Source organism: Schistocerca piceifrons, chromosome 4, assembly GCF_021461385.2.
Source record: "Schistocerca piceifrons isolate TAMUIC-IGC-003096 chromosome 4, iqSchPice1.1, whole genome shotgun sequence".
Taxonomy (NCBI): Eukaryota; Metazoa; Arthropoda; class Insecta; order Orthoptera; family Acrididae; genus Schistocerca; species Schistocerca piceifrons.
Genome location: NC_060141.1, coordinates 42,281,901 through 42,304,584, shown reverse-complemented (window position 1 = coordinate 42,304,584; position 22,684 = coordinate 42,281,901). Strand labels below are relative to the sequence as shown.

The window sequence follows — 22,684 nt, the reverse complement described above, 5'->3', positions numbered from 1 at the left end:
AAGATAACCTTTACAGACACAAACCAAATGATGCAGAAGCTTACGCTGATGAGTACTTAAGCCGTACTCGGTGTTGCAGATGGTCCACATGTTATAAAAATGGCTGGACGGAAGTTAAAGATGACCCTCATTCAGGACACCCTTCAACATCTACCAATGACATTCATGTCACGAGTGTCAATCAAAGAGTGACTGTCCAACAGATGGCACAAGAATGTAACATTTCAGCTGGATCATGCCATCAAATCTTAACACATCTTGGAATGCATCTGGATGCCACTAGTTCGTCCCACTACCACAAGTCAAGACCAGAAAGACCTTCACCTCACAATCTGTGAAGAGCTTCTGGAGTGCACAAATGAGAACGAGATGTTGCTTAAGAGAATCATAATTGGTGATGAGTAGTGAGCCTACAGTTGTGATGTTGAGACAAAGATTCAATCTTCGCAATGGTTGAGATAGGTTCTCCAGGTCAAATGTCAAAGCCACGCTGATAGTTTTCTTTGACTTTGAAGGATTAGTTCATCATGAATTCATGCCGCAGGGACAAACTGTTAATCAGTGGTATTATCAGGACATGCTGTGACGCGTGTGAGGAACTAATAGAAGAAAACAGCCTGAAACCTGGCGAGACAATTCATGGCTCTTGCCTCATGATAATGTACCTACACACTCATCTCTGCTGGGAAAAAAAAAAGACTGGAGCCATTACTAAGCTGCCTCACCCTCTAAACAATAGACAAGATAAAAGGAAAGAAAATTCACAGATGTGTGTATCATGTGATCCAACAAGAAGTGTACCAAGATGGATTCCGGGGAAGTGAAAACAGTGTTGTGAGCTGTGTATCAATTATGGAGGAGAGTATTTCGATGGAGACCATGCACAATAGGTAAAAAGTAAGCATAGAAAAATTTTGCCGACAAAGTTCCAGAATTTTTTGAACAGACCTCTTAGTACGTTCAAATAGTAGTATTCACAAATCACATTTATTTTATTTTCAAATAAAAATGCATAATATTACAATTACATTAAATGTCTGAGATAATGCTCTATCTTACAAACATATTTCCATTTGTTAATTTAAAATGTATTTTTGACAGTATGGAAAGCAGACGTTGAGCCGCAGACAGGCACAACTAAAAGACTGCTAAACATGTGAGCTTTCGGACAGAAGGTCTTCTTCGAAAGTACACAAACTACACATTCTCTTCATGCAAGCACACACATGACCACTGTCTGGCCACTGAGCTGCACTTCCATGAATGTGTGTGTGTGTGTGTGTGTGTGTGTGTGTGTGTGTGTGTGTGTGTGATCTACTTTCGAAGAAGGCCTTTTGGCTGAAGCTCACATTTAGCTGTTTTTTTCTTTTTTTTTCTTTTTAGATTAGATTAGATTTACTTTCTTTCCAATCGATCTGTAGTGAGGAGGTTCTCAAGGATGTAGAACATGTCAGAAAAACAATAATACATGATAGTTTCTTTTTTTTAATGAAGACTATATGAAAGGATAATTTTACAACACTCATTTATTAAGATCGCATTAATGCACTGAATTTAAAAATTTTTGGGTCTACTGAGAAATTCTTCAATGGAGTAGAAGGAGTTGGCCACCAATAAGTCCTTTAGGTTTCTCTTAAGCTGAATTTCATTGGTTGTTAAGCTTTTTAAGGCTGCTGGCAAGTTATTGAAAATGTGCGTTCCTGAATAATGCATACCTTTTTGTACTAGGGTAAGTGACTTTAAATCCTTGTGGAGATTACTCTTATTTCTAGTTTTGATTCCATGAACTGAGCTGTTGATTTGAAAAAGTGATATATTTTTAATGACAAATTTCATTAAGAATAAACATATTGAGAAGCAATAGTTAGTATCCCTAGTTCCCTAAACAGGCCTCTGCAGGATACTCTTGAGTTCACACCACATATAACTCTTACTGCACGTTTTTGTGCCCGGGAAACTTTAACTTGGCTTGATGAATTACCCCCAAAAAATCCGATATGACAGTATGGAGTGAAAGTAAGCATAGCATGCCAGCTTCTTCATTTTTATATCCCCTATGTCTGACAGAATTCGCATTGCAAATAGAGATTTGTTTAGATGCTTCAGCAGTTCTGTGGTGTGCTGCTCCCAGTTGAATTTATTATCAAGCTGTAATCCCAAGAATTTAACACTGTCCACTACTTCTATCTGCTTGTCATTGTATGTTAGGCATATACTCGTGAGACACCCCTTACAAGTTCTGAACTGCATGTAGTGTGTTTTTTTCAAAGTTTAGTGACAAAGAATTGGCTAGGAACCAGTGATTAATGTCCACAAATATTTTACTAGCTGATCCTTCTAAGACTACACTTGATTTGCTTCTTATGGCAATGTTTCTATCATCGGCCAACAAAACAAACTTGGCATCTGGTAATGTTACTGATGAAAGGTCATTGACATACACAAGAAAAAGTAAGGGCCCTAAGATGGAACCTCGTGAAGATGGACCCTTGTGGGACCCCACATGTAATTAGTTCCCACTTGGATGATGCCAGACAGCTTAATACATGTCTCTTTCCTAATAGCATCCTTTGTTTCCTGCCAGAGATATAAGATTGGAACCATTTTGCAGCATTTCCTGTTACACCATAATATTCTAATTTACTTAAAAGGATATTGTGATTTACACAGTCAAATGCCTTTGATAGATCACAAAATATACCAGTTGCCTGCAATTTTTTGTCTAATGAATTAACTACATTTTCACTGTAAGTGTAGATAGGCTTCTCAGTATCAGAACCCTTTAGAAATCCAAACTGCGACTTTGATAGTAAGTTATTTGTGATAAGATGGTTATAAAGCCAATTGTACATTACCTTTTCTAAAATTTTTGAGAATGCTGGCAAATGTGAAATTGGATGAAATTTGACACTATTTCTTTATCTCCCTTGTTAAACAGTGGCTTAACTTCACCATATTTCATCCATACAGGAAATATTCCACTGAAACGACTGGTTACACAGATAGCTTAATATGATGTTACTTAATTCAGAATCACATTCTTCAATTAACTTTGTTGATATTTCATCATGCCCACTACATGTTCTTGATTTTAAAGATTTTATGATTAACATTACTTCAGTTGGGGTAGTGAGGGTCACATTCAAATTATGGAAGTTACTTGAAATGTCTGATCTGAGGTATCCCATGGCAGAATCTACAAAACCAGACAATCCCATCTTCTCAGTAACAGTTATAAAATGTTTGTTAAAAAGTTCTGCAACACTGTACACGTCTGTCACCAATGTTTCATTTACTCTTAATGCTATTTGCCTCTCTTCATGTCTTGTTCTACTGGTCTTCTTCTTCACTATATCCCATATTGTCGTTATTTTGTTATCTGATATGACTATCTTTTCCTTTTAATATATTTGCTTTGATGTGCATATTACAGTCTTTAATATTTTGCAGTATTTCTTGTAATGTGCTATAGCATCAACATCAGAACTGTTTCGGATTGACAGATGCAGTTTTCTTTTTATTTTACAAGATACCTCTATTCCTTGAGTAATCCATGGCTTCTTTGTAGACTTTGCTCTAACTTTGGTTAGTTTTGGGGAAAACAGTGTTCAAATAAGGTAAATACTTTATTAGAAAAAGTGTTATACTTTTCATTCATGCCATGAGCACTGTAAACATCACTCCAGTGAATGTCTCTAAGGAGTGTCCTAAAATAATCAATTTTTGTCTTATTGATTACCCTCTTGAGTTCAGATTTAACAGATTTTATGTCCCGTTCAGTATTAACATTTAACAGAAGGAACTGCATGTCTGAGGCACCATTGACTATTCGTTTTGTAATACAATTTTGTTCACTGGTCTTTTCTATAAAGGTATTATCAATGGCCATTTGTGAGCAATTGGCTACCCCAGTTGGGAACTTTACAGTGGGAATGAAGTTGAATGATAGTGTTACTAACTCAAATAAGTTCTGATTGGGAGAGTCTTTAAGGAAATCTACACTGAAGTCACCAGAAACCACTATTTCTTTATTTTTGTTTGTTAAATGGGCCAGTACAGCTTCAAAGTGGTTTATGAACACATTAAAGTTACCTGGAGGTGCTCGATATACACTTAATATTATGAAGTATTATTTTTTTATGAAATTCTACTTTTGTTGCACATGCTTCCATATGCTGTTCTAGGCAAAATTTATGAATGTCTGTGTTCTTAAATTTATGGCAGTTCCTGATCAATGTGGCAACTCCCCCTTTCTCCATATCTGCTCTACAAAAGTGAGATGCTAACCTAAATCCTGTAACACGTGAAAGTTCTATACCAGTGGTCATTTGATGTTCAGAGAGGCAGTGCCTGTCTGCTACTTATGACCTCTACATGGTGAGTAGCAATCTACCCTTTTCATAATACTGTCATTATACCAGCCTGGATTTTTCATACGTATTTTTCCATGTCCATGGTAGTGTACAAGTAGCTATTACTATGCAGTCCCCAATGAATGTCTTTTCATCACAAATGAAACGGTTAGATTATTTTTCAACTGCTATTATTTATTCACTGAAAATTTATGTCTAATGTAGTAACTGATGATTATAGTTACACTAACTACTTGGAAGGGCCCCCACGAAAAATGAGCCATTGTAGCTCAATGAAACTTTGTGGAAATACCTGTAAGGACATGCAGTAGAGAAATAACCACATTGTAATTTCCACACAAGAGGGTAACATTTGCCCACTGTGCACCATGCTTACATTCCAGGTTACAAATGTTGCTCATTGTTATGACCACAGGGTGATGACCATTTGCATCCACAATACCATGGATACCATCACAGCAACTTTTGAATGGTGTACCATGGAATGTTCAAGCTGCTGTGGCACAGGTTGTGCACTGCTTGAAGATTGCACGTTGCACAATAGAATTCTCGCCTTGGACAGCAGTAACTTCTTCAACAATTTGTGGTGCAAATAGCCACTGGCACAATTCCCAAATAACCTGTTAATTCGAACTTCCAAATCGTGTTCTTCAACCCCAGTGCAAAAGGAGGACCTCTGTATTCCTTTAACACACTGATACTTGTAAAGATCAGCAGCAGTATTGCTGTTTTGATAAAACAGCTTTATGAATAAAGCCCTCATCACCTTGTCCAGACCCATGTTGACTGTCTGCAACTGTTAATTCACACTAACACTTGCATTTCAACCCTACATCGCCATACCAGTACTGGTGCCTAATGGCAAGTCATGACACTAATGCTACTAACAACGATAATTGTGCAGCACACAATCCGAACATCAGTCTTATAAGTTTGGTGCCCATACAGTAAATAGCTTTCCATCTACACTGGCACAAGTGGCACAAGTTTAATTACAACCACTCCGTATAACAGCAAGAAGGTCTGTCGAATCTCTCTCTCTCTCTCTCTCTCTCTCTCTCTCTCTCTCTCTCTCTCTCTCTCTCTCTCTCATGCAAGCACATGCACACATGCACACATTACTGGAGAAGTTTGTATTTGGAAGACTTAATAATAAACACTGGTGAAATATATAATACTGTACTAAATTATTTGATGTTTTCTGTAACATTTGAGTGTACGTAATACCCAGTCCCTAATAATGCCTTTTTCTGATAACTTCACATTTTACTAACTAAATTTTTCATTAGTTTATACCAATATGCTATTTAAACTACCTGTGATAAGGAAGCTGCCTGCCCACGGGTCAGAAGATCTGTTAACAATGATGTTCTCTGTGTAGCAATGGCTGCTGGATGCAGGTGGCGCAGTCCAACTAGAGCGCACCGACACAACGACCTGAGAAATCATTAAATATATGGGGTTCCAAAGTAGTTTTGAAATAGGAAACATTTACACACACACACACACACACACACACACACACACACACACACACACACTCTTTAATTTTATATATACACTGATGTTGTAGTTTTAATTTAAAATTGTAAGAGAATATCACACATACAATGTAAATCACATTAAAACATCTATGACAATATGTTGAATGACACATGCTATTAATTAAGCATGCTATCCACTTTAACATACTGTACTGCAGGGGTTCTCAAACTTTTCCACTGTGCCCTCTTTCTGTAACAAATTATTTTGACTGCTCCCCAGCCCATTTTGCTTTCCTTCATCAGCACTTCCCATATTTGGCACAAACAGGGCCCACAATAGCTATTATTGCAACTATCAGTTACAATGACAGTAATAATAATCATCATACATTTGTGTTATTCAAACATGATTCAAGATGAAACTACATATAATTTATAAATAACAATGGCTACAAGTGCAGTTACTGAAATTGAGAATATGTGTATTTCACTAATTTTTTTTTTTTTTTTTTTTTTTTGTTTTTTACAAATTAGTTCACAAATTCATTAGTTAGTTAAAATTTAACAATTTCCATCTGTAGTGCTTTTAATTCATTTAGGGAGTTTTAATATTTGAAATCTCATGATGTACAAATGCTACAATATTCACCATTTAAATGCCAAATTAAAAATTGTTATATTCAATTTGATCACTCAAAAAGCAAATAAATAAGGGTAAAAATGTACATGGTTCATAATTCAGAACACTTTTGGAATTTGTGTGTGCGCTTGGATTTCTGAAGAAAGCAGACTCTTTCTTCATTGGATCTTTGAAACAGCAATTCACAGAGCCCCTTCCATCTGCAGTTTTGTCTCGATTAATACCACTGTGGGAAATGTATGGTGATTTGAATTTTGCAATTAAGTAGATTACCTCTAAGGATGCTACTATATTAGGACTTTCTTAGGAACTTATACCTTTTTTTAAAAAAATAAAATCTTACATTTCATTTTAAGTGTTCATCATGCCACTTAAAAAATTCGATGGGTTTACCTTCATAGTCTGGTTGTTTTGTCTGAAAGTGTTTCTTTAGTTTTATACACTTCAAGCTATCGTTAACTAAATCTCCAAACAAGAACACATTGTGATCATTCCTCATCATTCAAAAGGATGCTGGTAAAACCTAATGTAAGAAAATCAACTTGATATTATGGATGTTGGATTTGCATTTAGAACTAACGTTGTTAACAGGAACAGAAGAAGATGCAAAAGAAGAATGACCTTTGATTGAATTCGAACCTTTTTCCTTATTAGAACTACATGCATGGGAAATCTTATCACCATTGCAAATCAGCCACTTATGCATGGGAAGTGCAGAACTTGTTTCAGTGTATTTTAAATCTAATTAACTAGAATTTAACTCTTAGCTAATTCACTACCTTCAGCTAACTTTGGAAGTCTGCCTGAAATCGAGGACAGTCAAAATGGTTGTTATTAAAAATCTATTCTTGTACCCAGAGTTGCAAAGAAGTGGTGGAAGCATTGTCAAGCATATTATTGTCATTAATGATTGTTAAATGTTTGGTAAGTTGCTAACCCTGCGGATGGTTGGTGACATGGGCTATGTAATGAAATACAACTTGCGATTTTTCTCATAATTCCAGCTGACAGGATCTACTGCTCAGTTCTTGTTAAATATGACAGGAAATCAATGATGGGCTAGCTTGGTTCACAGAATTTGAGAATCTGACACTAACAATATTTGCTCCCCAGATGTATTTTCTTACACAATATGAAATACATGTAAATATTTCAATGAAAGCCAGCACCCCCCTCTATTACTATCTGCACCCTCACCCCCTCCTGTGGGTACAAAATACCTCAGTTATCAACAATAAAATCAATTATTATAGCTAAAGAGTTATTAAAAGTTATTTTGGTAGTACCATATTACATTCAACAAAAGGCAAAGGTCCTGAGTTCGAGTCTCGGTCCAGCACACAGTTTTAATCTGCCAGGAAGTTTCATATCAGCGCACACTCCGCTGCAGAGTGAAAATCTCATTCTGGAAACATCCCCAGGCTGTGGCAAAGCCATGTCTCCGCAATATCCTTTCTTTCAGGAGTGCTAGTTCTACAAGGTTCACAGGAGAGCTTCTGTAAAGTTTACAAGGTAGGAGACGAGGTCCTGGCAGAAGTAAAGCTGTGAGGATGGGGCGTGAGTTGTGCTTTGGTAGCTCAGTTGGTAGAGCACTTGCCCACGAAAGGCAAAGGTCCCGAGTTCAAGTCTTGGTCCGGCACAGAGTTTTAATCTGCCAGGAAGTTTCATATAAACGCACACTCCGCTGCAGAGTGAAAATCTCGTTCTTTCTACATTCAACAAACTCCCAGGAAACCAATACTATTTAAAAAAAAAGTTCCTATACATATTACCTCATTATTTACATACAAAGATTTACAATTATTATTAGTTACAAAACAATTAGTTGTCTTTATTGTAAAGCTGCACCACTTACTGTAGTGTATTATAAACAGGTCTCTGCTCTTACAGATGTAGGTACCTGCTTTCTTTGAAACTTTATTGTGGTCAGTGTTCCAACTTGTTTGATGCGACATGCCATGAATTCTTTCCCTCCCCTGTCTCCTCATCTCGGAATAGCACTTGCACCTTATGTCCTCAATTATATGTTGGATATATTCCAAATCAGCTTTCGCCAACTGTTTTTATACTCTACAGTTCTCTCTAGCACCACCAAATTGATGACCTCATGTCCTAACACGTGCTACCATATTGTCCCTTCTTTTGTCATTATTCTCCATATGTACCTTTCTTCAATGATTCTGCAGAGAACCTCCTTATTCTGGATCTTATCAGTTCACCTAAATTTCAATATCCTTCTATAACAACACATTTCAAAGAGGTTTTCTTCTTTTCTGGTTCACAATTCACTACTGTATAGTGCTGGGCTTTAAATGTACAATCTCAGAAATTCGTTCTTCCAATTAAGGCCAGTGTTTCGTACTAGTAGGCTTCTTTGGGCAGGAATACCCTTTTTGCCTATGATAGTCTGCTTTTTATTTGCTCCTTGCTTCATTCATCATGTGTTATTTTGCTTCCAAGGAATCAAAATTTCTTAACTTCATCTACTTTGTTATTAACAATTTTGATTTTAAGTTCATTGCTAATCTCATTACCTGCACATTTCTTCAGTTTAATTTCAATCCATATTCTGCACTCATTACACTGTTCATTCCATTCATCAGATCCTCTAATTATTCTTCACTTTCACTGAGGATTGCAATTTCAGCACAAATCTTATCATTGATATCATTTCACCCTGAATTTTAATCCCACTCTGGAATTTTATTTCCATAATTATTTCTTTGGCGTACATAACAGTAGGGACAAACGAGTGCATCCCAGTGTTACACCTTTTCAATCCCAGCACTTGGTTCTTGGTCTTCCACTCTTTCCCTCCTTTCCCTAATCTTACTCCTATTTTTCTCAAAATTCTACATCAGCATTTTTTCTCCTAGGTTAACAAATACTATGAATGTGTATTGATTCTTGTTATTTCTTGCTTCCATTATGAAGTGTAATGTCAGAACTGCCTCTCTGGTACCTTTATCTTTCTGAAAGCCAAACTGATTGTCATATAACAAATCCTGATTTTTCTTTTCCATTCTTCTGTATACTATCTTGTTAGCAACTTGGTGCACGAGTTGTTAAGCTAGTTGTGAGACAGTTCTCACACTTATCTGCCCTTATTATCTTCAGAATTGTGTAAATGATACTTTCTGACAGTCTAATAGAATGTCTTCAGACTCACAGATTCTACACAAAGCCATCTAGACAGAGAGGGAGGGAGGGGGAAGGGAGAGAAGATGTACAGAGAGAGGGGACATGGGGGAGTGATGAAGAAGTTATGCACAGAGAGAGTTGAGGACAGGAGATGGCAGATCTTAATTTTTTTATCTGACTAATACTGGATCTCCTATCTTCCATTTCAATTTCCATTACTTCTTCCATCACATCATCAGACAAATCCCCCCCCCCCTCCCCCATTTAAGGTCTTATGTGTACTCTTCTTACATATCAGCTCTCTCACCTGCATTTAATAGTGAAATTCCCATTGTATTCTAAATGTTGACCTCTTGCTTTTAATTTCGCCAAAGGTTATTTTGACTTCTCTATATGCTGAACCAGTTCTTCCAATGCCTACTGCCTTTCTAACTTCCTCATATTTCTGCCGAAGCTATTTTGTCTTGGCTCCCCTGCAATTTCTATTTATTTCATTCATCTGTAGTGCTGTATTTCTCTCTTTCCCTTGCCATTTTTGTACTTCCTTCTTTTGTCAATCAGTTTCAGAATTTCTTCTGCTACCCAAGGTTTCTTCACAATTACCTTCCTTGTACTTGTGATTGTCTGTCCAACTTCTGTCATTGATGTTCTTAGAAATGTCCATCCATCTTCCACTGAACTGGCTACTATGATATTGGTTATCATCTTCTTGGCAGTTCTGTTAAAGTTCAGTATACTCTTTACAACAACTAAATTTTGATCAAAGTCTATATCTGCGTGTGCTTTACAATCTAATACACGATTTCAGAATCTGTCTAACCACAATGTAATCCAGTAGGAATCTACCCATGTCTCCAGCATTTTCCATATATACCTCTGTCTCTTGTGATTTTTGAAGAGTGTATTTACTATTATTAGCTGAAATTAACTGTAGAACTCAGTCTCTCTCGTCTGTCATTGCTACTACCAATCCCATATTCTCCTATAACTCTGATGCCATTTCCTTCACATACTACAGTGTTCCAATCCCCCTTTATTATCATCCACATAATTACCCATTAAATATCTTCAAACTCTACCTCTCTACCCCTCTACCTCTACCTCTCTACCCCTCTACCTCTACCTCTACCTCTTCATCTTCACCTTGTGACACCTGCATGTGTGCCTGAACTGTTCTTTTTGGCATCGGCTAGTGGTCGATTCTACTGAAAACAACCCTATCACTGAACTATTCTCTCTGCCCTACTAACCTATTCACAATGAATCCTATTCTTGTTACAGCCTATCCTGCTAATGTTGATATTACCCAATATCTGTCTGACCAGAAATCCTTTTCTTTTTTCCATTTCACTCCGCTTACCCTCATTATATTCAAGTTAACCCTCTGCATTTCTCTTTTCTGATTTTCTAGCTTCCCTACTTGCACTCCTGAAATTCCATGCTCCAACTCATAGAAAGTTTCCCTTTAGTTGCTGATTCAATCTTCTTCTCATTGCTACCTTCCCCTTGGCAATCCCCTCCTGGAGATCCAAATGGGCGTCTAATCCAAAAAGTTCTGCCAATGGAGAGATCATGATGACACTTTTTCAGTAACAGACAACATGTCGTGTGGACACACATTATGTCTCTAATGCAGTGGTTTCCACTACCATATACATCCTCATAACACGGATCATTGCCGATTCTTCTGCCTTTAGTTGCAGTCTCCCTCCTCAAGGGTGAGGAGGTGCCCCAAAACTCTGTCAACTCCTCCTCTAATGTTGAACTACCAACAGAAGGTATAGCAACTGAGGAGGTAGCAGCTTTTTTCTCTCTCAAAGTAGTTGTTTTCTTCTAATTTACTAAATTACATTTTGCTGGAACATTGAGCAGTAGAGTAATTATTTATTGTCAAGGCAGGGTACAGACTTCATTTCTTTTGCTTTGCTTGTCTCCTTTGAATGGATGTCTTGAGTCATTCCACTCCCCTGAATGTTCTCGTTCCTGCTGGGATCAATCACATCTACAGAACTCAATGACAAAAGATAAAAAATATTCCATAGAATGGAAGTTAAGTTCTAAATTTCCATTAATGTTGAGGTTTTAAGAGATGGACCATTAGCTCAGCTGCAAAAAAGTAAAGGAGAAGAAATCATCCTGGTATTCATATGAATAAATTCCAGAAAATCATGGAGAATTCAACTTACATTGACCTGACTGGTATTAGAGATCCATTAATCCCATATGGGAAGCCCATGTCATAATCATTGCCCCAACTCACTAATTAAGTATTCCAAGAGCCACTCATATGAGATAATGATAAAAAAGTCAGTTTACAGGATGTTTAATGTCCTGTGTTTAACACGAGTACATGCTGCCCATTCTTCGTCCTAGTTTCTCACACTTCCTCAATATCTTACAAAGAAATTATTTTATTAACTTACAGTGAGGTTGTTCACCACAGGATATTTTGAAAAGAACTTTATGCTACACAGCCATAAATATTTATTTTATTTTATTTTATTTTATTTTTTACTGTAACAGCACAATATTGTACAGAAATTATGTTGTGCTCACCCTCTTGGAGCAGTGCCACCACCACCCTCAGCTGTACTAGCACCCAGTTCCCTCAAAGCACACAAGTGTGGGTGCATATCAGCCTGCTGGCAGTCCTCGTAGCGGCAAAGGACAAAGTTGGTCAGTGAAAGTGGCGCCTCCTCGATTCCCTGAGCCTGCAGTCTTTTCAGGCCATTGACAAGCTGCAACAATGCAAAGCTTGCTGCTTCTTCTTCCCACCTTTCCTTTTCCCGTAGCCTGCGACCGTACGACTGCACTGTGTCCACCTGAAGTCGTACCAACACTGACACAGATGCTGCCAACAAAAGGAGAGAGGCTAATTAAAAAGTGTAACCTTTTTTATATTATTATTATTTTAATTTTTTACTGGCGTTAGTGATCAAACTTTTGTTTGTATAGAATGTGTGAGAGTCTTCCAAATTTTATTTTTTTCTGTAAAATGTAGTTTTAACAGTTCCAACAAAAATAATACATTGTGTGTTCACTCTCTACACAGGCATCTAAAGCCCCTTTGAAACTCTTGATCAGAGCTTCACAAATTAACAAGAAAATAATATGAGGACAGAGGGTGTAAAGAGAAAACTCCAACCGCTGATTAAGTAAGCAAATAACACATATTAATGCCAAACTTTTATTACTCTATCTTGCATTACCTCTAACTTTTTTCTCCTGTCCCAATACTTTGCACTTCTATTTTTGGAATATTCCCTCCAAATGAGTCTATTTACGTTAAATATCTTATCTTTTACATTAAGCTGATCCTCTCCTTTTGCATAATTCAAATGTCATCACCACATACCTTATGTTTTACCACTAAAAACAACATAGAAGCAACTGACATGGGATGGTTCTCTAAATTTACAGTAACACAAATCACAGCCAAAACATGGATGGCAAGTATTCACATTTAAAGGATCCAATTTCTAGAGTTGCCATCACAAAAAATCTGGAAAAATGTGGAATTATGGGCACTGTATTAGAATGGTTTAGGTCCTACCTAACCAACCACAGGCAAATTGTGGTTATAACATCAGAGAAAAGAAATCATGCTTTAGAATGGAAAAACCATTTCATTTCGCAAGGAGTACCCCAAGGTTCAGTATTAAGTCACATTCTGTTCCTGTTTCTCATAAATGATCTACTGCTTAATATTGATTGTCACTCAATTTTATTTGGAGATGAAACATCCATAAACATATACAGTACATTTCAAATAATTTTTCATAACAAAATTCAGTCATCAGTTGCAAATACATTTTTATTAAACCTTACCAGTTTCAACAAATTAATTTGTCGTCTTCAGAAACCTACAAAATTAATCTTTATATCTTGGCTATACAGTTAAGTGAAGTATAAGAAGTGTATTACAGAAACTTACTTAGTACTGATTTAGCAAATGTCAAAATCTTCTTCATAGAGGCATAATACCATGATATGTCCAGAAATTTACTTATTGTATGCGATTTTGGTACACACAGATTGACAATTTACAGTAACTATCACATCTATGTATATGTCAAGCTGTTGTGCTAGCAGCAAAGAACACACATAAACACAAATAAAAATTGCTATTGCTACAAAACTTAAAGTTATTAAGTACATAGTCGTCAAAAGTGTCTCAAGCAAACCTCGTACAAAAACTGTACAATACCAAAACCAACAAGAATATAACTTCCTCTCAACAGAATAAAAATGTTCTTCACTGTTAATAAATACACTACAATCCCATTTCAAGGTGACATTCCATATTGCATAGATAATGTATTTAAAAAATATGACATCACTGTGTTCTTTACCACCAATAATGCACCCAGTTGCTCTTTGGACATAATGGAAACCTCTGACTGACAATTTTCTCAAATCTGGAGTATAGAAAAAGATCACAATGTGTGTCATAGTTTTTATATAGGACAGACAAGGAGGGCATTTAAGATCCACTTTTGTGAGCATTTGCTCAAGAAAGATGGCGAGAATTCATATGTCAACTTTTGCAAACACACTCTTCCTCTGCCATCCTTGCTTAACATGTAAATTTTGCATGTAGTTGGAAAGGGCCACAAAAAGAACCATTTGGAAGAATTTGAAATATACACACTTTCCTACCTAAATTCAAAAGAAATGTTGAAGGATCAATTTGCATTAAAAACAGACCCTATTCTATCTCCTATACAACATGAAAATTGGCCTAGGCCTTTTGTATATTAGAACTATGTGGCTTTTTTTTAATGAATTATATATAAGTTCTTTATATACCTTGGTTATATTTTTATATATGCTTTTATATACGTTCCTTGCTGCTAGCACAACAGGTTGATGTAAACATGACGTGACTGAGTTACTGTAAATTATCAATCTGTGTTAACAATAATCGCATACAACGTGTACACTTCAGGATATATGGCATTATGTTTGTATGAGGAAGATATTGACATCTGCAAAACCAATACTAAGTAATTTAAACTTTTTATATTTCACATAAATATACAGCAAAAATCTAAAGATTTATAATATACATACATCTGTAGGCTTATGAAAATGACAAATCAGTCTGTTGAAACCAGTTAGGTGTAATAAACATGAGGGTTTGAACTTAAATAGTTGCAACTATTTATTTACAGCTCGTACAAAATAGATACATGTTTCAAAGTTTTACTGACCTTCAAAGTAGTCACCAGCATTGCCAGTGATGTGGAAGTCCTAGGATACTCTTAGCAGTGCCAGTTGTGTCGACAGTTCGAGCAGCGTGGTCTATTGCCCAACGAAGCTGGTCGTAGGTTGTGTTCCAAAAATGAACAGCATACAGACACTTTCTGCAGGACCTGACCATCATTTTGTAGGACAATGCTCAGGCACACACAGTTACTGATTTGTTTGACTGATGGGGCTGCTAAGTGCTATACCACATACTGCACTCCCCTGACTTAAGCCCTCGTGAGTTCAACTGGATTTCTAACACTTCAAAGCATTCGCTTCAGAACTGCTACAAATTCGTCAGGCAATAGACAGTGCCGCTCTAACTGGCAACACAACTGGCACTGCTAAGAGTATCCTATGACTTCCACATCACTGGCAATGGGTTATACACAATGCTGGTAACTATTTTGAAGGTCAGTAAAACTTTGAAACATGTATCTATTTTGTATGAGCTGTAAATAAATGGTTGCCACTATTAAAGCTCCAACCCTCGTATATATTTCTTTTTGAAAAATATATACTACAGTAGCTGAAAATTATAGGCATGCATAAAATAACAAACATTTAAAATAAATAGCTTAGCATTCGTGGTCATATTATATAGCGTTAGCAGCAAGCAGTATATCACAATTACTTTGAACCAGTAATATTATATTTTGTGGTAGCCCGTGCCATACATCTCTAATATTAAAACTTCAGAAAACTAATCATTAGAAACATGCACAGTGTAAAGCAAAGAAATTTATGTCGCCCACTCCAAAATTCTTAGTACTTTAAGCGTTCGCTCACTGTACATCTATAAACTGACTATCTTTGTACACAGTAACCCTGATTTATTTGTAACAAAAATTTCAACATGACTACAACACCAGAAATCAAAATAATTTTACACTGCCTACTCACTGTCTGAAACTTCGCACTACATGGGGATGAAAATTTACAACAAAGTAAAAGCAAAATTAAACAAACTCTTAGCTTTCAGAATTAGAGAAGGGGGGGGAAACAATAGTAAGCACTGGGTCAACTTCAGTTCAGAGTTGATAGAAGAGCCTGTGTGAAAAGTAAAGGTGGAAAGGAAGAGGAAACAAAACAAATCAGAAAGAATAATGCAGTTAAGAAATAGAGAGAAAGAGGAAAGGAGAGGGAGGAATCAGGAGAAATTAATGTAAAAAGCAAATAAAAAAGTAAATAATGAAATTTTTACTGTATAGGAAATTAGGTTGAGAGGGGGTGGGGCAGAAGGGTTCCTGTGTTCAGGCAACCCTATATCAGGGAGTTTCACAATTCATGTTCTAGAGGTTGTAGAGGGGACTTAGAAGATCAAATTTTACATAGGAATCCATGTGCAGAAACATCATCCAACGACAACGACGCTACAGAGTGTTACAGGCACCGGTGTCTGTAAATGCATGCATATACAAGGTGATTCCATGATGATTTTAGAACTTTCAAGAAGGATGATTGAGAAGGATAAACATATCAATTTTAGGTACGGGTCCCTGTACTGGAAATGAACGAATCAACAATTATAAGTGAAAACTGTTGTGATACGTCTGAGGGTGGAATATATGTACTGGTACTGTTGTTGCTAAGATTGTAGGGTAGGCAACATTCAGATATGGTAGTACGGACAAAAAAAAAAAAAAAAAAAAAGTCTGGTAAACATGGGCTCTACAATGGATACCTTACGAACTATGGGCACTTGCTCAATATAGGAGATATGTTTCATGCTGGTGAAAATGAACAAGTGCTCATAGCTCCTCAGGTATGCATTTTAGAGCCCATGTTTACTAGACATTTTTTCTTGTCTAGGTCCATACTACCGCCCCTGAAAGTTGCATGCCCTACATTCTTCACAACAGTAGTACCGATACAGGTATCAGAATGATTTTCTCACCTAACTTTCAACTCATTTGTTTCTGAACCAGGGATTCCTCTCTCAAATTGATGCAGTTATCTGTCTCCATCATCCTCAAGAGTTTGCAACATCATCACTGAATTATCCTGCATATGCATGCATTTACAGACACTAGTGCCTGAAACTTTTACATTCTGTAGTGTCATTGGATGACATTTCCAGATGTGGATTCCTGTGTAAAAATTGATCTACTACGACACCTCTACAACCTCTAGAAGTGTTTAACACAAATTGTGAAATACCCTGTAAAATGCCACACAGTAAACACATTTAAGCTAGTAAACAACATGTACTGTGCTTCCCTGGAGCTTTGAAGTTGCGTGGTCCAAACTGGTACAGGTAGCTAGTGTATTTAGGCAGTAGATTGGTGTGCATGGGACAAAAGACACAAGAACTTCGATGGAGGCATTTTTAGGGCCTTGTAAGGGTGAAGCACTTTTACATTCTTCTGACACTAGTTTAGGTGGAATGTTAGCATGGGAAACGATTTTGTATGTGTAAGTGTATAAAAGCTGATGAAGCTTCTCTACCACGTAATCCTTGTGGTCAAGTACCACAGTGGTGGAGCTTTGTCAGTATGGAGGATAATGGTAGAGCAGAATGCCTTTAGATCAGAAATAACTCAATATTCAAGAGTAAGACTTGAAGTTCGATTTTCAGGGAGGGTTTGAAAGCAATGCTGGAATTGAGGAATCACTGGATTGTATGGTATGGATGATTTTGGATTTGCCTCCACTCCTCACGTACGGTGGGACACACTCAATCCAGAGACTAAGATAACTGCTTCCCACCCCTCTTTTCCAACCATCCCCAACCAATCCCTCTGTCCTTTCTGGAGAAGCAGGAGAAATATATAGTTCTGAAAGGTGCAAAAACACCTAAAATTAACTGGTGGCATTACTAAGAATTGAGCCTCCAGAAGGTAGGTACCAAATAATTCAAATTAACCTTAGAAATTATTCATTATTAAAATATCCTTTAATGCAGCACTGCTAACTGCCTTACAGGATAACAACTTTAACTTATGAGGGAGTAACCAATGCTGTCAAAATATTTTGTCACTCACTACTGGCCAATTATCAAATTGTTCCTAGTGTAGAGGTGGCAGTGGTACTACTTGTATCAAGTCTCTGTTCTTCTTAACTTTAGTAACATCTTGATTTTTCATTTTCAGGAGATCTTTTAAGCTTGTACAATTTCAAATTAAATATAAAACTTTAAAAAGTACACAATTTCATAGCTGATACAATAACGTAAAAAATAAAAGCATGTGTGCTCTATGCAGTTCCACTTCTGTCCTTTATATTACACATGACAAAGATTTTAAGCTTTTTGGCAAAAGCCAACATAAGTATTTACATTCTTAGAAAACTAGTTGGAAATTTAGACTACAAAGCCACATTATAACACTGTTCCTAATAATTGCGAAGGAATTTTCAAGATCGAATAAACAGTACTCTGAAGCAATGTAAGAATTCTATGGATTAAGAAAATATGGCAAACACACAGGCAGAAATGTAGCTATCAATATGGTCATGCCTGGCACCTTAACGATTTGCACCAAACAGCGTTAATGCTGAAGCCACATTCATAGAACATCGACATCTGTACTCTTCATCCTATACACTAATAGCAGGCAATAAATATTCTGTCATCAAGATGTTTTATTCAGAGTGCATAGTTGTTTTGTATGAAAACTGATAATCAAAGTTGACATTAAATAAATAACAGAGATACAGTGTAAATACTGATTGAGTTTAGTGCAGCACCATTACTACTACTGTATACCTTATATAAATTTTATATTACCTCTAACCAGCTGATCAGGATCAACAGATGGAGGCCGGAGAAGGTATCTGGCAGGAATCAGATCACAGAATTGAGCAAGGGGAGTAAGCATCGGTGCCCGAGATGCAGGTAAATCTCCGCCACCACGCCCAGCAGCACTAACGCTTAACGTGACCGGATGGCCTGACCAAAGGGCAGGATAAAATGCACGCCGCCCTGCCAGTGTTCGGCCTCGTTCATCCACAGAAAAGTCAGACCAATGGAGCTCAGGTGCAGTCTTGAGACCTCGTAGAGTTACCGGTATAGTCAGAGCAGAACTATGCTTAACCTGTTAAATGGAATTTACATAAATTTGTAGTTCACAGCACACAGACTGAACATGTAAAAACTATAATTATTGTAACATCATATAACTATAATATTTCTTGGTTTTGAAATGATTAAGGTGGTGGTGGTGCACTGCTCTTATTTTCATAGTACATGATTAGTGGACCTTGTGTCCATGAAAAGTGGAACCCTTGTGTACATGAAACGTGGAGTCCTAATCCTCATCCCACCATATTGATTTATGTTTGAGCAAATAATCCCAGGAGAATGTTACAATAGCTCATTCAAATGGACATAGTTGATCCCTTGCCCCTCTTATTTATTCCTCCTACAATTAACTTAGTAAGCCACCTTTAATGACTTTGGTGTTGACAGACAATTTGTAATTCTCTTTCCTTTTGTTCCCAATAGTTACTATAAACATCACACACATTGTGAGCAGTTTTTATTTAAGAATTGTGACATGCTGAATATATGAGGAGGGCTGATCAATAGAGATAGAGACTAATTTTTTTTGCTGTTGCTTCTGATAGTTTCCTACCGGTACCATGAATATTTGAGAACAACGGGCTTTTATGTTTAATGTCCACAGACAGCAGCACCCTCATATCAGTAGGTTGGTAGTAATGCTCTATTTTGTAGACACGCTGTGCATTTGGCATACTGTACAATGGGGGTGACACGTTAGGAGGAGCAGTACTGGACACTAAAAGTCTGTTCGTTTAGTGCCTACAGCCACTGTAACTTAAGAAATGTGGCATTAAGCATACAGTGAAGAAGCACTACCTCATGAAACAGTGTTTACGTGATTCAATGACTTCAAAGATGGGCGACTTGTCTGTGTTAAGCTAGGTGGGCCTGGTATTTGTACATCTGCTGTGACTGACGTCAACATCGTCACAGCTGATGTACTGTCCATGAGGATTGGCGGATGACAATCAATCTCGAATAAATGTTGAGAACTTTGTATTGCAGTGTTTTACAATTCTGCATAATCATCTCCATATGAACTGTGACTGTGCCTGTCGGGTACCACGTCTGTCGAGTTCCAAGCAAAAGGCTGTGCGAACTGAGATACGCCATGACATGCTGTGTCTCTCTGTTGACAGAGGTGATGCATTTCTGGGATCAGTTACCACAGGTGATGAGTAATGGCTGCAGCATTATGATCCTGAAAGAAAATGAGCCAGCACAGTGTAGAAATCCTAGCACCAAAAAGGAGGAAAGTTGTTCCATCTGCAGGGAAAGTGATTTTGATCACTTTTCTTTTATTCTCGTGGAATCCTTTATCAGTGTGTAGTTCCCCATCACACTACTGTTGTAGCAGCTTACAAACACACCTCAGTATCGGCCAAATTAAGGAAGCACATTGCAAGGAAATGACCAGAACTTTCTCACATTGGGTGGCAACTTTATCATGACAATGCACAGCCTCATGTTGCAAATCAATTTGTGCAGTTTCCCACTCAATTCAACATTATCCGTGTACACACAGCTTCAATCTTGTGCCATTGATTTCTTTTTATTCCCATCTCTTATGGCAACACTTTGGGACATTCAATTTGAGAGCTCTGAAGCATCGCTCAAGAAAAGTAAGGCGATTCTCAAGGACCTGACAAAGAATGGTCTGCACCACGTGTTTGAGGACTGGCAGAGCTGCTATAGAAAGTGTATTCAAGTAAAAGGGGAGTACTTTGAAAAAGATCATGTAAACATTGAAATGGAGTAATAAAAATCATTGGCGGGAGAGGGGGGGGGATTTGCCTCAGTGTTTGTCAATCAGCTCTCATACCTGCAGCTATTCTCTAATATACATTATTATTAACAAACAGTTAATTCATGTGTAAATGTAGACTTTCTCAGTGTATATTACTGATTAAAAGTTCTTGAGTGGTAGCATTAAAATACAGTGATGATTCATTGAGTATCATACTTATTATCTTTACACCAAGTGACAAGATTTGTGGATGTTCCAACTTTTTATTTCACTGTTGATGAGAACAACACTTGTCAAAACATCACAGTATCTTAATCCTACTAGATGGCTAGAGAACCAAGAACTTTTCCTCCATTAATTAATGTTTTGTAAACAATAGCTAATCTGCTATATCCTTGCGATGATTCCTTCAACTTGTGGTTTGATAAAGTCATGCAAAAAGATGAACAAAAATGTGATAACATTATCTCTGACTACTCGTATGGCGAGAATTATGTAAGAACACCACTGCTGAACTGGTACATTCTGTTCCTCGTTCATCAAAATTATTGCTAACGATTTTACAAGGACATGTTGAAATTTTTAATGCGAAAACACTTAAAGCTTTTTAAATAAAATGAATGTTATTAACATTCTACATATTTATTCCTCAAATCTACATATTTATTTCTCAATCCAGTCAACCTGACAACAAACACAGTCTCCCAACAAGACTCTAGTTTGTCAATACCCTCACTGTAAAATGTTTGACTTTGTTATTAGAGCTATGACTCATCTCTGCTTGCACTGCTTTGTCACTGTTCAAAGATGTTCTTTAAGTTTAGGAAACAGATGAAAACTGGATGGGGCCAAGTGGGGATTGTAGGAAGATGAATGATGACAGTGAACCCGGGAATTGGATTGTTGCAGATGTTTCAGAACTTGTGTGTGGTCTGGCTTTGTCATGCTGAAGGAGAGGGTGCTCCATGTGTGGACAAACTCCTCAAATTCGGAACTCTTATTAAAGCACACTGTTTCTAACACACTGACATAATTACGTTATGGACCGCCATGTTACGTGCTAAAATTCAGCACACTGTAGTGGCAGAGGCCTGCAAATATATAGACATGAAAAATAAACACATAACACCACTTGTTTTATTTAAAAAAGCTTTAAGAGTTTTCACATAAAAAATTCAGAGGCATTACTTTTCAGCACATTCTCCTATATCCTTAGCATTAACCTACCAAAAATAAATAGAGACTCAAAATAACTTTTAGTTTAAAGTGATGAAATTTATTAATAAAGTATGTACACAGACCTGCTCTAGAACTTGTGCAAGCGCTTCATGATTAGCCACAGTGACTGCACCATAATTATCCTCAAGGCTTTCATGTATAACACTTCGACCTTTCCTAAGACGCAAGTGGCTGTTCCTACAACTGTGTCCACTAGATGAGATCCAGTCAGCATCATCGTCATCTCCCTGGAAAAAAATATAATATTTCCTCCTGAGAGTTATGTACAAAGACTGCCAAAAAACACCATCGTTTATGAAATCATACGAAGAAAACCATGGGAAGATACACAGAACTTTGTTGATACCTAAAAAGACAGAACATTTCTAAAAGTTTATGTAATAACTTGCATGTTAAATACACTGTGCAGTAGATGCTTTTATCTTTCATGCCATAAAAAAGGCACTGCTTCAAAGCATTCATTACTTAGTGGTGTTTGTGGAATTTTAACAGGAGACTGTGCTACAATACATTCCACATGGTTACTTTGCAAAGCTGCAGCAAAGCAGAACAAATTATTTACAGAAAATAATTTTTCATAAATTAACAAGACAAAATTTGTAAATTATTGATGTATAATAAATCATGAGAGCATTTTGAGTTGCCCAAGCAGCTTTTTTTATTGTTGCTCATAACTATTATTATTATTATTATTATTATTATTATTATTATTATTATTATTATTATTATTATTCTGTTGGCTATATGGGTGTTACATGAGCACACATGTCAAGTCATACTTCCAAAGGGCATTGTTGATCTTAGGAC

The 22,684-nt window shown here is 36.9% G+C and overlaps 1 protein-coding gene across 1 annotated transcript in view; it reads right to left on the bottom strand.

Moving 5' to 3' along the window:
* The window catches only part of LOC124795581, a 479,635-nt gene that overhangs the window by 2,960 nt on the left and 453,991 nt on the right, over positions 1 to 22,684 (bottom strand). The window contains exons 15-18 of the mRNA XM_047259653.1: positions 21,940 to 22,104; positions 18,616 to 18,922; positions 12,195 to 12,489; positions 5,690 to 5,810 (exon numbers count right to left, since the gene is read on the bottom strand). Of these exons, the coding sequence (XP_047115609.1) occupies positions 5,690 to 5,810; positions 12,195 to 12,489; positions 18,616 to 18,922; positions 21,940 to 22,104 (888 nt within the window). The remainder of the gene's footprint in view (positions 1 to 5,689; positions 5,811 to 12,194; positions 12,490 to 18,615; positions 18,923 to 21,939; positions 22,105 to 22,684) is intronic.